This window comes from Fusarium subglutinans (genome assembly GCF_013396075.1).
Source record: "Fusarium subglutinans strain NRRL 66333 chromosome Unknown NRRL66333_c0000123, whole genome shotgun sequence".
Lineage (NCBI taxonomy): Eukaryota > Fungi > Ascomycota > Sordariomycetes > Hypocreales > Nectriaceae > Fusarium > Fusarium subglutinans.
In genome coordinates this window covers 74,889-89,624 of record NW_023502186.1, presented here as the reverse complement: position 1 = coordinate 89,624, position 14,736 = coordinate 74,889, and the positions used below count along the sequence as shown (strand labels likewise).

General features: G+C 47.6%; 7 protein-coding genes across 7 annotated transcripts; 2 read left to right on the top strand and 5 right to left on the bottom strand.

Annotated features, from left to right (window-relative positions):
* Positions 1-266: 266 nt before the first annotated feature.
* Positions 267-1,601, bottom strand: FSUBG_8739 (fumarylacetoacetate hydrolase; the record flags this gene model as incomplete). The annotated part of the gene is made up of 3 exons (XM_036687176.1): positions 267-811; positions 859-1,197; positions 1,247-1,601. 3 exons carry the CDS (start codon positions 1,599-1,601, stop codon positions 267-269), a joined length of 1,239 nt encoding a protein of 412 aa, XP_036535771.1.
* Positions 1,602-1,993: 392 nt separating this feature from the next.
* FSUBG_8738 (cupin domain protein) lies at positions 1,994-2,545 on the top strand (the record flags this gene model as incomplete). The annotated part of the gene is made up of 1 exon (XM_036687175.1): positions 1,994-2,545. One exon carries the CDS (start codon positions 1,994-1,996, stop codon positions 2,543-2,545), a length of 552 nt encoding a protein of 183 aa, XP_036535770.1.
* A 372-nt stretch (positions 2,546-2,917) lies between these two features.
* On the bottom strand, positions 2,918-3,321 carry FSUBG_8737 (uncharacterized protein; the record flags this gene model as incomplete). Its single annotated transcript, XM_036687174.1, has 2 exons — positions 2,918-3,001; positions 3,046-3,321. 2 exons carry the CDS (start codon positions 3,319-3,321, stop codon positions 2,918-2,920), a joined length of 360 nt encoding a protein of 119 aa, XP_036535769.1.
* Positions 3,322-3,695: 374 nt separating this feature from the next.
* FSUBG_8736 (aldehyde dehydrogenase family 3 member B1) lies at positions 3,696-5,334 on the top strand (the record flags this gene model as incomplete). The annotated part of the gene is made up of 5 exons (XM_036687173.1): positions 3,696-4,091; positions 4,141-4,724; positions 4,772-4,887; positions 4,934-5,252; positions 5,322-5,334. 5 exons carry the CDS (start codon positions 3,696-3,698, stop codon positions 5,332-5,334), a joined length of 1,428 nt encoding a protein of 475 aa, XP_036535768.1.
* A 430-nt stretch (positions 5,335-5,764) lies between these two features.
* FSUBG_8735 (heterokaryon incompatibility (het-6OR allele)) lies at positions 5,765-7,974 on the bottom strand (the record flags this gene model as incomplete). Its single annotated transcript, XM_036687172.1, has 3 exons — positions 5,765-5,810; positions 5,879-7,769; positions 7,821-7,974. 3 exons carry the CDS (start codon positions 7,972-7,974, stop codon positions 5,765-5,767), a joined length of 2,091 nt encoding a protein of 696 aa, XP_036535767.1.
* A 1,057-nt stretch (positions 7,975-9,031) lies between these two features.
* FSUBG_8734 (NACHT LRR and PYD domain protein) lies at positions 9,032-12,456 on the bottom strand (the record flags this gene model as incomplete). Its single annotated transcript, XM_036687171.1, has 4 exons — positions 9,032-9,633; positions 9,686-11,647; positions 11,812-12,148; positions 12,247-12,456. The coding sequence occupies 4 exons, from the start codon at positions 12,454-12,456 to the stop codon at positions 9,032-9,034; spliced, it is 3,111 nt and encodes a 1,036-aa protein (XP_036535766.1).
* Positions 12,457-13,864: 1,408 nt separating this feature from the next.
* On the bottom strand, positions 13,865-14,227 carry FSUBG_8733 (uncharacterized protein; the record flags this gene model as incomplete). The annotated part of the gene is made up of 1 exon (XM_036687170.1): positions 13,865-14,227. One exon carries the CDS (start codon positions 14,225-14,227, stop codon positions 13,865-13,867), a length of 363 nt encoding a protein of 120 aa, XP_036535765.1.
* Between the last annotated feature and the right edge of the window lie 509 nt (positions 14,228-14,736).

The window sequence follows — 14,736 nt, the reverse complement described above, 5'->3', positions numbered from 1 at the left end:
CTTACTGTACTTGGTGATATTTGGAGACATAACTATCTCTATTGGTGTGATCAACATGTAGCGGCCTTCAAGAAATTATCTAACGGTAATTGAAGCAGCTTGAAGGTATATAGATACTGAGGTAGATCACCTATGTCTCGAACAGAAAAGAGACTTTTGCGCTCTGAACCAGTCATTAATGTAAGAAGAAGTTTAGGCTCTCTGAAGTTTAGGCTCTCTGAATGGAAACAATAGTTTATGCCTTAGCTAATCTATAGTATGGGATCTCAATATGGCCGAGCAGCTGTAAGCTGACCGATACATTCTCCAAACCCAACACCCGACTCATCTCCACCAACAGATCCTGTTATCCTCACAACATCACCATCCTCAAGAAATCCTCTCTTGGACCCATCGCTCAAAGTCACAGGCCTGCTGCCTCCCTCTGTACTCTCAAGCATACAACCTCGACTTGTCTCCTCAGAACCAGAAACGGTACCCGTAGCCAGAAGATCACCGGTCCTGAGCGCACTGCCCGAACTAACAGAGTGTGCGACCATCTGCTGAGGAGTCCAGTATAGAGACTCAACTGGACAAACACCAAGAGTTGTGGTGGTGTTGTTTGCCAAGACGTCAACTTTCAGTGTGATGGAGAATGTTGAGGGGCTGGGATGCTGGAGGTATGCAGCTGATATAGCTTTCTGTTCTTGGGGCTTTGTTCTGAAGGGTTCTAGAGCATCGAGAGTGATGATCCAGGGAGAGATGGAAGTTCCTAGACTCTTGCCGTTGAAAGGGCCGAGAGGGAACATTTCAAACCCTTGAATATCACGAGCTAAAGATGTTAGGCTCCTTTCTCCTCTAGTGTTACCAAGTACTTACCACTCCAATCATTAAGAATCACAAAACCAAAGATATGCTCCTCAGCATCCTTAGCGTGAAGTCTCTTCCTCATAGGTAACGACTTTCCAACAACAGCAGCAAGCTCAACTTCATAATCAACCTTCTGAGACGGCGCATAAGTAATAGGATCGTCTCCTTCAGGTGCAGCAGGGTTCTTGAACTGTCCATAAGGACGCTCAATGTCCGTTCCTGAAACGACGATAGAGCCTGTTCGGCCTTGGTAACCAACTGGGAACTTGAAGAAGCCGGGAGGCGGCGTTCCGTTGTTGACTACTATACGGCCTGCGTTTATGACGTGGTCAAGAGAGCAGGAAAAGTCTGTTTGAAAATTAGCTTTGATTCAAAGGGGCTGAGGGGTTGTTCATACCTGCAAAATCTTTGATTTCTACTGGTAAATGCATCGTCACATCATTGATGTCTTCTTGGCTGCTTGAGGGGAACCCATCAAGGCCATTATTTTGAAAGCTTTGTTGGATTTTCTTTCGGATATTCTGATGCACCGTTTTGGGGAGAGCGGCAAAGGAATTCAAAGTCTCTTCGTTGAATACTCCCTGAGGAAGGCCATCAACATTCTTGAATAATTGTTCGACGAGATCATTCAGGAATATCACGGTGTTTCCAAGCCTAGTAACAGCTTGAGGAGTCTTGTGAGACTGTGATGAAGCTATTCCGAAAGGAATGTTCTTCTCAGTGAAGTGGTGCGCATAGTTAGTAGATGCCATCGTGTTTGTTTCTCTGAACAGGTGGATTATAGGTGTTCATTCAAATTGTTGCAGTCCAGATGATCAAAGTGACAGTTCCCATCAATTCAGTTCTGGTCTCATATTATCAACCATTAACCTGTCCCATCCCGATAACTTAATTCCGAACCCCGAACGATAGGTGGACGATCGGCATCGGTTGGCATGGGTGTCGTCCACATCCCGATGAGTAAATCGAGCGGAACGTTCCCGGGGTTATGCGAGAAATGGAGTCGTATATCCGGCACTGAACATAAAATGATGGGAAGAAATAGAATACGACGCTTTCATAGCCTATTCCAGTAAACAAATTACAGAACCAATTATTTGTCGCCATCAGCAAATACTAAATTTGTCAAACCCAAATCTTCAGAATGGCTCTCAACGGCAAACTCAGACAAACCCAACGCATCATCACAACACACAACGATGAAGGCAAAGCCATAATCGACACATCAATCAGCTCAGACGCACCCTTCTACGCCCTCCCAGACGGCAAGGCACACTTCGCACTAGGCTACGCCACAAAAGAAATCCCAGCCAAGCTCACCAACAACGCCGACGTAGAATCCTACCAAGGCTTCCTGACCGACCAACCAGGCCTCAGCATCTCAACCGGCACTGTCCTCCGCTATGTGGATATGTGCCCAGGTCACGTTTCGCCTATGCATCGCACTGTGAGTCTTGACTACGGTGTTGTGCTGGAGGGCGAGGTGGAGCTTATTCTGGACTCGGGGGATAAGAAGGTCTTGAAGAGGGGGGATGTCTGTGTGCAGAGGGCGACTATGCATGCGTGGAGGAATACGAGTGAGACGGAGTGGGCGAGGATGTTGTATGTGCTTTTGCCGTCGACGAAGCCTGATGTTGGGGGTAAGGAGTTGGGTGAGGACTATGGAGACATGGAGGGTGTCAAGTCTTCCGAGTAGATAGATTTGATTTTGGCTTAAGAATGAGGGTAAATATAATCATGATGTTTGGCATCTTTCTATTGAGTGCAATGCTATAAGTGAGTCAAGTATGAAGAATTGAGTCTCTGTTATTCTGTTAAAAAATATAAAGTAGTATATAGCTTTGTGGATACGCTAACTATAGGGTTGATTTTTATAATCCTATTCAAACGATATAAATGCCCCTAGGTCTAGCTTTGACTACTTGAGCTGTCTCTCATAAGAGAATTGATAAGTTGGACAGATATAATAAACTTGGAAAAATGCAATAATTCAATATGTCTGATATATGGTTAACTAACAAAGGAAATTCAATAGCAAACTCCGACCCTCACGTATTTCAACTTCCGTCTAAAACTCTCCTCCAATCTGATATTTCCAAACCTTGTCCGTAAACTTCCCAATTGACGCTCTCCAATACTGAGCAGCGCCCTTCTTAAGTCAGCTCATATTCAAAAATCACCATTCTTCTTACTTACAGCATTAACGCTTAGACCTCGAAACATGGCAGTGATGAAGAACCGCTCAGCCGGGCTCGTATAGACGCGAACGCCATTAACATGCGCCTCATCTCGATTCAGCGGCCTGTACTCAGGCACACGACGATGCGGCAGATCAAACTCCGGGTGCGTTACAGGCGATGTTCGGCAATCAGGCGATTCCTCGCGGGCTTGAGAATGGTGAAGCTCATAATCGCGGAGGATGGAGCTGTGAAAATCGCCGTTTTGGGTGTGAGTTACTGTAGTGGTCGACATGGTGAAAGATGAGATGTTTGATGTGAATGTAAAAGTTGAGTGAGATTCTGGAGCTGGAGTTGATTGATAGACGTGTTTGTTGGTGAAATTACTGACGTTGCATCTTGTCATCTGCCGTTCAAAACTCTACCGGCCGATTCGGGGCATTATCGTTTGATGAGACCTCCACTCGGGATGTGGAGGAGTACTACCCCGAGACCGCCCTCACCCGAACCGATGTGGAATCCGGGGTCCCCGGAGCCAACCCCAACTTGTCCCTCCAAGTCTTGAGCTCTGAGTATCAAAATAGGGGTCCTCAAGTACCTGACCATATTACTTGACATCTCCAATTTCCAACATCAGCTTAGTGCCCTATCATTCTCACTATTTACACAATGTCGAAATCACTCGCAGCTATTAGATCAGCAGCCATTGACGGGCGTCTTCACAACCCGTTCTACCGAAAAGATCAATTGCGGAATCTTCATACTGCGTTGGCGGATAAAGCTGTCCAGATCCAAGATGCTATTGCGAAAGATACGAAACACCAACCTGCTGAGGTGAAGGTTGAGTATTGGCTTGCTCTGCAGGCTATTGCTGAAGCGCATGAGTCGCTTGATCCGGTCAAGGCGACTGAGGATGAGTACGCGCTTACCAAGGGTCATGATGATATCACTTGTCGGGAACCGATCGGTGTTGTTGTCATTGAACCCGCGTATCATGCTTTCTTTTATGGATTGCTCGCAGCGTTGGCGCCAGCTCTTGCGGCTGGAAACTGTATCATTGTACAGGTAAGTTTCTTGTGAAAATTTTGAAATAATATGAAATTAATGCGTGTAGGCTCAAAACTCACTACGGGAAACACCCAAGATCGTGCTAGATCTGATCGCCAAATCTTTGGATAGAGATATCTTCACAGTCTCAAACCAAGAAGTCACAACACAAGACATAAGCCTCCCTCACATCCGCGTCTCACAAAACGGCTCCGATGGCCCAATCCTCAAAGATCACCTCGTCTCAGACCCCGAAGCACCAGTCGTAGCATTCGTGGAACGCGACGCAGACATCCAAGCCGCCGCCAAAGCTCTCGTCTCAGCACGCTTCAGCCTGCAAGGCAGAGCCCCCTACGCCCCTGACGTAGTCCTCGTCAACGAATGGGTCAAGAAGGATTTACTGCGCGCTCTTGTGCAGCAAAGCACTGAGTTTTTGGCTAACTCGCCGAACAAGTCCAAGGCTCCTAAATCAGCGCTCTCGAAGGAGGTTGAGAAGGATGATTCTGTGCATGTTGTGCTTTCTGGGTCGAACGGAGTGATTCTGGATGTTGAGAGCAGGGAGTCGAATTTGCTGAACCAAAAGGTTGATGAGACAACGCTTATTGTGCATGCTGTTACGAGTATGGACGATGCTATTGATACTTCCAGAGAGTATGTACCGTATTCATTCTTCAGCTACGGACGACTGACTTTATTAGTATTGGATCTCTGGCTGCTGCTTATATCTTCACCAATCCCGCTATGGCCAAGTATCTATGCCAATTCGTCGATACAGCCGTCAGCTTCGTCAACCACATCCCCACCAAACTCCTCTGTAAGTCCCAACCCCCTTCCCACACAAATAAACACTAACAGCCTAGACTCCCCAACAGCACCCTCCGGCATCCCTCCCCAGTCCGGAACCAACGACATCTACCACCAAGATCTCTTCTCCCGCCTAAAGCCCAAGTATCTCACCAGATCTGCCACTGACAGCAAACTCGACAAGATTGTCAACGCAACTTCAACCAGAGAGCTGAGTGTGTTGGATCAAGAGGCTACCAAGAGACTTCCTGAGATGAAGCGGAAGCTCAAGGGAACGCAGCTTGGGTTCTTTGAGCAGGGTATTGTGACGAGTCTGGTGTTCATTTTGACGACGGCTGTAACAGGGACGAGTATCCTTGGGTATTATGGCTATAGGTACTTGAGATCATGAGGGGCTTGGTTTCTTTGTAATGGCGGAATTTACTCTGTATAGTGACTCGATAGCGTTCGAAATTAATTCTCTGGTTAACCCGTCATATACGCTGTTTAGACTATTCATCTCAGAATAACAGTCTCAAAATCGAAATAACTACTCCGTACCAATTTATGAAATCGCTCGCTTATAAATAGATCCTCAAACGATACTGAAAACCTGCCTCTTCCCAAGCCCATTCCCAAGCTTTGCCAACCCTTGCAATATCTCCCCATGCATAATCCCCTGAACAAAACACTCCCCAACCAACTCAAACTTATCCTCCCCAATAGGCCTCAATAAATACGGCACATTACCACCATCCAACAACACAACTAAATCTCCCTCCTTCGACCTCCAAGGGCATAATCCAAACAACCCCGAAGTCGTTACAAAGAAACATGGTTCCATACACGTCGGAAGCTTATTAGTCTTGTAGTGCTCCAAATCCTTGCCCGCGCTTGGTTTCAGCACTTCAAGTGGTTCTCGCGAGCGGTAATTCCAGTGAGCCCGCATATGATCTAGATATTTCATATTGCATGTCTCGTTGCTTTCTGTTCTGAAACCATCTGCAGTCAGGTTTCTTGACCGGAACGGTGATAGAGCACAGGGATCGAAAATCTTATCAAAGACTTGGGATAATTCGCTTTGCTCTTCGACAGGCTTTTGGTAAGGATAGATATACTCAATGGGTGCGTGGCTGATGCTCCTAATCTCAGTAATGTGAAGACCTGAAAGTCGAAGAACAAGAGGATCGTCCGTCTTTAGGAGCTCAAGATCTGGCTTCGTATCGCCTGCTGCTTTGAATTTGAAGCGGGCGTTCAAGTTGGCCTGAGTCCGTCTTGAACTTCCTTTGCTGTCAACAGACCAAGTTGGTAGGTCCGTCATTGGATCTTGGGCTTTGGGCCCCAGAATCTTTACCCAAGTGCGTGAAGGTTGACAATGGATAGACGATAAGATAGCCACTGAGTTGTGCTCTCGGATCCACCAGCGCGTAAAGTCAGCAAATACTCTCTCCTTGGACTTGTCGTAGTTGGGTCGAATCAAATCATCCAACTTCGTAGTATCGTGCGTTTCGTTTGCAAAAGTGAGTAGAGCAAACAGTTTATCTCGAGGATCCGTCGCTTTGAGATCGAGACCCGAAAGAAAGACTTCAAGAATACTCGACAACTCATTCGTATCTTGTGCTTCGATGGGAGTAGTCAGAACCTCCGTAGTCTTTCCCTTTGGTTTCAAAGTCTTCCAAATAGCCGCCATGGAAATCTGCTGGGAGACAATATGGGGGTTTTGACTGGAGTATCCGGGGTTCTCAAGCCAGTTGCTGACTTGTACCACTTCTTCCCAGGGGACTTGCTCTCCCGAGCAGTGGATGAAGGGACTTTTCGCTGATAGGGCTTCTTGAATCACCCAGACTCGGGAAAACCAGGGGTTTTCGTAAAGAGTGCTCATAAGGAATGATAGTTGGGTGTTTCCATACCAGCCAGCAAGATCGATAATTTCCCTCGTCCAGTTTTTCAAGTGAATGTCGAAAACTTCCAACATACCTTTGAATGAGATGGCCTTCCCCTCATCCTTTTTGCTCTGCTCATACGCCCGAATCTCCTCAAGTGGAGTCGAATGGGCTGTCCCGGCACAAGAACATTGTTCGCCGCCTTGGCATAGTCTGGAGTTTGAGTTACAGATATCTCGGATAAGCTTCAAGCAAGCTTCGACGCCATGATTATCCTCTCCCAGCCAGATATGGACGACGGAAGCCAATGAGTAGATCTGACTCATGAGCGTGACCTGCTGGGCTCTCTCTTCGAGATCATCTTGGTTAATGCATACGGCGTCGATCCATATAACCAGAGTTTCTCCTTCTAGTCTCAACCGACGAAGTGCTTGGGCAGCAGATTTTCCAATACTAAAAGGCATCCCTTCCTTTCCATTGCCGAAGTCACCCTCTTTCGATAAGAAAATATCCTCTCGCTCAGTAGGATCTCCCCAGCAATACGACAGTGCGCGGAAGTCGATCCGTTTCGACTCGACTTCCTTCAAGCTTGCTAAGCGAAAAGAACATCGGATCGGATCGTCAAAGGTTCCTGGCTCAACGTGGAGAAGTCGAATATCCTGCCTTTCGATACTCAACGCCCCAGCATAATGCGAAGCATTTGAGGTAAGTTGCAGGGCTTGAAGATCTTCCTCCAACTCCTTAGGTTCATATTCAATCTTGATGCTTCCCTCATCGATGATGTTTACCCAAGCCATGTACATAGCTCGAGGAATCAGCTGAATGAGATCGCCAGGTCGAAGTGCCTCAATCCAGAGTCTTCGTCTAGGTCCATGGAAGACAGTCCACCTGTCAGACCAATTCTGGGGTTCATCATTTGCCAGGCGGTTGTTGAGTACAGTAATCGTGCGCAGATCTCCACGTCCTTCAGGACGTTTTACTGAAGCGTCCCACCAGGTGTAAGAAACTGCTTCTGATCTGTCTGCCCAGCCTGTATATCATGTTAGTTACCCCTGATGGACATAAATATCTGTGTACTGACCTTGATCGCGAGATATGCCACCGAAAGTAACCGCAGTGACTCTCTTTGCATCTTGCGGTACTTCCAACTCAATGTAGGGACGCTCGGGACAGTGATCATGGACCTGGATGACATCCTTGCGCTCAACAAAACATGTTTTCATTTGGGATGCCATTTTGCTTCAAAATGGATTCAATTACTACGAGAGATCTCCTCAAGTTTCATGGATGGGCTTGAGTTATTAAAGTTGATGTTGAACGGAGGGAACCAGAATGTCAGCATCACCCATGCTGAAGTGTCGCTAAACAGCCAGTAAGAGACGCGGATGTTGAGCAAGGCCTGACAGGGCTGAGTGCATGGGCGCAGCACCGTGCCGTGATCCTGGGGGCAAGGCAGAGAATTCCAAAATTAGGCCTCCGATGGTGATGTGACGATAAGGAACAAGGCTTAGAGGAGGTTATCTAATTGTAAAACCTGCAATTGTGTTGAAACCCATCCAATGCCCAGGCAATTATCCCGCATCCGGGAGGTCAAAGGATCAAGCCTTTAATGTCACCAAACCGCCTCGCTAATCTCAAAATGGCTCATGAGATCCTTGTAGAGAGATCCACCTGGTGAGGGACGACATCCTAACGTTGATAACCCAAGAGTGACCCGGCCTATGAAACCCATACAGCTCTCCTAGGGCCAAAGAAGTCTACATACCTCAATCCTAAGCAACAAGAATGTTTAGTCAAATCAGCCTCAGTTGAGGAGACTTTAATAGGACTTTACTTTATTCTTGAGAATCCCTCACTTTAATAAAAGTCACCACTCAGCCCATCCATTGCCACGGCACACTCAGAGGCCACAACATCAGGCATATCCGCCTTCTTCCTCGCCTTCTCAACTGCACTCACAAAAGCCCTCGGATTCTCCAACTCCCTACAAATGACCCCACTACCCGTCTCAATCAAGCTCTGCCTGTCCCTCACATACCACGCAATATGCATCGTGTCAGACCTCTCGACAAGAAACTTTAGCTGTTCATCTACTCCCGCTCTCGCCAACGTCGCTCCGTAGGCGTCGTTGTGCTGTAGGAGAATGGCCGATGAATTGTACTGGAATATGTCTTCTTGAAACGCTGTCATCTTGGTGAATATCCGCGCGGTTATCTTGGGCGGCACGTTTGGATGCCGGGATAGATAGCTGATTGTATCTCGCCGGATCTTCACGTCGTCGTCGCCGAGGAATTATGCAAGAGCGTGAAGGGTTCTTGTGTCGGGCAGGAATCTCTTGTTCTCACGAGTAAGCATCTTGATCATGCAATCCCTTCCTTTGGGCTCTTTGTGTGTTAGGGCCTCGCAGCAGGCTGCCACAGCTTCATCAAGTCTGCCGGGAATTTCCGGGTGATGGATCGAATATGTAAGAGCATTGAGTCGTATGAGATGATCCCTGTCATGTAGAGCTTTTTCAATAGTTCGCAGCACAGTCTCTGGACATCTGGCTGTTCTGTAAACAGTTTGAAACACCAAGTCTCTTTTCGCTTCATCTTTGACATCCAGATGGGACTCTATAGCCGAGTAAAGTCGTTCATTTAGATCCAGTCGGTGACGTTCCAAGGTCTTCATCGCTTGTCGACGTATGGGCTCGTAGTCGTCCACCAGACGCTCAATAATTGCTCGCAACACTGTCTCGGGAAGTTTAGATTGACCATCTAACAATAATAGCGCCCCCCGCCGAATCTTCTGATATTCAGATCCAAGATACGGGATGACCTTGTTGAGTGCCGCTTCAGGGAACGGCGGCATAACGTCCGAGAACCCTCCAGGGATAAATAAGGGCTTTTGGCGCCCTTGCGGTACAGTCGTCTCATCGTTGAAACAGCATATCATAAGTTCCATCACTCTCTCGGATAGAGACTCCTGGGATCTCAGGATCCTTTCCGCTACCAGTCGTATTTCTGAGTTGATGTCCAAAGGCCCGACCCTCAAGTACTTTGACGGCAGCAAGCTGAACTGTGCTGTTTGGGTTATCCAGATGATCAGATACAGCTCTTAGATCTTCAATCTCAAGATTTGTTTGTCGAGCTAATACATCCAAAGAAGCCAGCCTGATGACTACATCATCTCGCAAAAGGCTCGCCAAGATCTTTTTGATAACCTTTCTCGGTAGTTGCTGGTCTTGGTAGCCAAGTGCCAAAGTTGCAATAGCAGCAGTCTCCAGGTAATCGTCTTCGATGAGCTTCAGTCCAGTCTGCACGAGATCCACGTCGTCCCTTCGTTTCTCACCACCTTGATCCTCTGTCGCTTTCAAAGTCAGGTACTTCGCCCAGTAAGATTCAGCTGTCAGGATGTCAAGGATCCTCTCTCTTGCGACGCGTGCCTCTTCTGGTCTGCATAGAAACTTTGCCATGCGATCAAGAGTCGACTGGGGAAGGTTCTTCTGTCTGCTCAACCTTACCACGGTCCGCCATCTTAGACTAGTATCGGCAGAGTCAAGAATGGCAGATATAGCTTCGATATGGGTCGCTATAATCTCTGGATGATCGCTCAGCGCAGAATGGACACCAGATGTGACCCAAGGGTTCCGATTCTCAAGACTCAGACTCAGTGCAAGGCTTACGCTTTCTGTCCAGTGTTCCGGCGGACCAAGAGATTTTATTATCGTAGAAACATCATTCTCAAGCACGGGTCCGCCATACTTTTGTGTTTTCTCCGACCCAGCCCTTCTGAGCCGACATGTCAAGACGTGCTCGAATTCTAGTGGGACTCGAGGCCCTGACCTCATCTTCTTCTTGTAAGCCATCAAAGCGGCTCTGAAGGTGACTGGATCCTCCTTTTGCAATAGTATCAACAATGCCTTGCTGGGGAACTCGGGTTCGTCGGCTAATGTACCCTCTTGGAGCTTCCTGCTTTGAGCTTGGAAAATAACCCATCTCACTAAATGAACCTCAAGGCGGCTTCTATGACTTTTGAGTCGTTCCGATGATATTGAAGGACGCAGTTCCGCGAGGCAATGCATTGTCAGTCTCTGATGGGCTATGCATATCAGATCGAGTGGCTTAGTGTCGATGGCTTGGAGAAACTGTAACGCCAGCTCATCGGAGCCGTTCCTCCCTGAATGCAACAGTCCCGTAACAAACCGCCACATGATGTTGTAGCGATATGAGTATTTGTTTTGGGAAAGGAAGTCCCTCGGCTTTGTAGCTGTGTGAGACGAGGCCCTTGCATACCATTTCGCATTTGGGTTGAAGTTGATGCAGACAAGATCCGCCTTGTTATGTTGCAACCAGATGCGCACAAAGTACCGGTCAGCGAAGTATTCTTGTAGAGTCAGGTGTAGGAAGTGATAGGTACGACTCGGCTTTCCCACTGAAGAGTCTGAGGTCCGTAGAAATGAAAGCTTTGGTAAGGTATTATTGACAAAGGTAGATTGTGTGCTGGTGTATCGACAAATGATATTGACGTGTTTGTCTTGGAACTCGACAATGTTGTTACACAGTCCAGTAAACGCGAGTTGTTCAACAACTCTTATTTCGTCGCCGATCAGTTCTTCAATCTCCTTGTCACAAACTTGATCCTTCTCAGTTGAAGCTAGACTAATCCTTGACTTTCCCAATCGCCCGATATCCTTGCTCCACAGACCTTTTTCGATCGATTGGTAGAGGTCCGTCATGGTCTCAGGGCCTTGATTGAAAACTTGATCCCAGCCATAGCAAAGGGCATCGAGCTGAATGGGGATACGGACGAGGTCTTGGATGAGCGGGCGAGACGAGAGGAATGTCTGAATCTCTTTGTGTCTTTCGGGCTCCATGTGCTTAACGTATTCGTACACCTGATCTGTCCCAAAGCCGATCATTTCGAGTTCTAGATCAAACGCCTGTATGCAAGATCGGATTGGAACAGAGGGACGAGATAGTGCCAGTACGTTGGGTTGGTTGAGAAGGCATATGACAAATCTTGCGAGATCATCGCCGGGCTGTAACAAATGCCAGACCTCATCAGGCCGTCGAGCAGAAACAATGTCTTACCGCCGGCGGGGTCAGTACACGCGTCTTGCAACGCTCCAGCAAGCTTGCTGCATTTTGGATGCTGCGAGAAGAATTCATCACAAAAGAGTTCCTTGAGGTTGTTTCCTCCATCTCGTGATAGCAGGTTGCGTAGTCGAACCCAAAGAATGCGATCAAAGTGTTGCCTCCAGACCTGGTCCTGCACAAAGTCGTGAACAGCTTTCTTGCAGAACGTCGTTTTTCCTACACCAGCTTGGCCACGAATGAGAATTCTTGTCGAGTGTTTGGATGCCGCGCCGTGAGCCCGCGCGGCGCTGAACAGGTCGTGAAATCTGACTCTGACGCCGCCTTCTGGACCCTGGACATTTAAACGCCGAAACAAGGACAGATTTTTGATTTGTTGCTGGGTGCGAGATTTGAAAGTCGAGAAGTCTGGTTCCTGGCGTGAGGTATAACCATGAGATTGATGTAGCATTGTTCAAGAGGGAGTCGCTCGCCTGACAGTCGCTCTATTTCGAGGTTCTCTTTGCTGTAGCAATGCTGAAGAAGCCAGTCGTCAGCCGCCTTGAGATAAGCAAGCCTGTCGTCGGTCTCGGGCGATTTTTCCGATGATTCGACATGTTGACCAGGCTTTTCTGAAGAGAGGTTGACAATTGCTGAGTGCATGTCGATTAGCCTAGACCGCAGTCGCTTTCAACGTGACGGGTTCAATAGTGCTGCTTGAAGATTTGATACTTGACTCGCGAAATGTGTGTAGGTATAACAAGAGTTTCTAACGAGAAGACAAGGAATGGATGCTTCCACCAAGACCCCTGCTAGCCTGGGCTTCCTAGGACATCCCCCCAATCTGATCAGCCTTGATGCGCCACAGCGGCTAACGCGGAACCATTCTCAGCCCAGAGTGTAATACTACAATACCTACGATAGGCCAGATGGCCTTGATAACTGCGCTAGAAATACTCAGCCGCACTAGGTTGACTGCAGAAACTCTCACGATCTTCAACTAGGCAAGGCTTTTACCCCCAGGGGCTCTTATGAAGCGGAACAGCAATGGTGAAACAAGGTAACAAGATAAGTCATCTTCTTTGTCTCATGGCTAATAGGTAGGGGGGCATTACCGTCTCAACAACGCTGATGAGGTATAATCCCGCAACAAGGAGTATCAATATTAACTCAGAGTAATTTCTCTAGTCGAGTTCCTGTCTTAACCTATCAGCTTGCTGAAGTTTCAGGACTTGTATTTACTAAAACCACGATTTATGAACCATATTTTCCTCAATTATATGTGATCACCACTACATCATCATCAAAGGAAACATGTCTTCCACCAATACCATTCAACCTCTCTCGTCGTTCTCTTTCCTCACGCTCTCTCTTCTCTCGGCAAACACTGCATTCAGCTGGAATCCTTGTCTCAGTCATTTCAAGTCCGAGACTGCATTGTCCCAATTTGTCGGCGTCGACTTCATCACATGTGGTATACGATATGACCTCATCCCACGTGGCTCCGCATCTGCACTCTCTAAATTTAGTATTCTTCATACACATCTTCCGCTTTAAGTCTCCCTTTGAATATTAAATGAGGTGGAGTTAAGTAACTCCAGAACGGGACTCGTAGTCTGCTCGGGCTTTTAGTATGATATATAGTTGTTGGAGAGTAGAAGAAGCAACCTTACATTGTAACCGAGGGGCTGTGCTATTTATAAATGAAGCGTGGTATACCGTGTGGCTAGGCGTGATTACGGGAGTAGTGATTACATTTAACCATGAGCGTAAAAACACAAAGACTTTACATTCAGAGCCCTTTTGCGGATCTACTGAGAAACCATCTCTAGATGGCCTTTATCACTGTTGCGTTGTCCATCACCTTACACAAACAAACAACAGTCAAACACGATCATGCAACAGCATGTTTGGAGAGCCATCACAGACTTTCCTTGTTCATGACTCACAGCGTGAAAGCTGAGTTGCGTCTTACCCTTTACCAGGTGTCACGGCCGAATCGCTTGAATCAGCACTCCATAATACCAAACGCAACCCCTCCGAGTAGTCGAGTCATGTCGCGCCCACGCCCTCAAACAACATTCCAAGACTCTTCACTATTCACCGTCATATCATCCGTCGCCACACTAGCACCATCATCCTCCTTTTCCTTCTCCTCCTTGTCCTCATCCTTCTTCTCGTTCTCAACTTCCGGCTCAGCCTCAGGCCACGCCGCGAGCCATCGCCTCCTTCTCTCAGCCTCGACTTCTCGCACGCGCTTGGTGTGGCAATCAATGCACTCGATCGGTTCAGTGACGCTGCGATAGCTCATTCCGTTGCGGCAGAGGCCGAGCTTGTAGATGGAGACTTTGTCGCAGTTGATGTTGCGGATGATTTCGCTCTTGTACTGTCTGCAGGCGGTGCAGCGGCGGATTGTTCTCACTTGCTCACACATTGTGTCCGTCTTGGGGAGCGTTTGGCTTGGTGAGGGTCTGCTTGTGTCAGTTTCCGGGAGTGAGCTCGGGGATATTGGATGGAAGGGGCAAAGTCATACTGATATAGTTTCCAAGGGTCTCTGAAGATGCGATGCTGGTTGTGTAGAGATTCAAGAAGTATGCTGCTCGTGGGTGATTTCCTGTGGCTTCTTTGGATGGATCTGAGAAACAGTGAGTTTTGATGCTGAGAAGAAACAGTGAAATCAACAGACGATAGAGAGGGCAACGCATTCACAGCTGCAGGTTGTTTGAACATGCCACCATAGGTAGCCAACAGTGAAAGCCACTGGCCTAAATGAAACTTCACTTGCCTGTTTATCACTGCCACGCATTGTTCAGCGCAGTAACCGATACTCACCACCGCTAAGAATTTCGAGTCACTTGTCATCAACTCCATTTACGACTTCTCTGGCAATAACGTTTATTTTAACTACCTCTACCTAGGTACCTATTCGAGGCATGATATTTC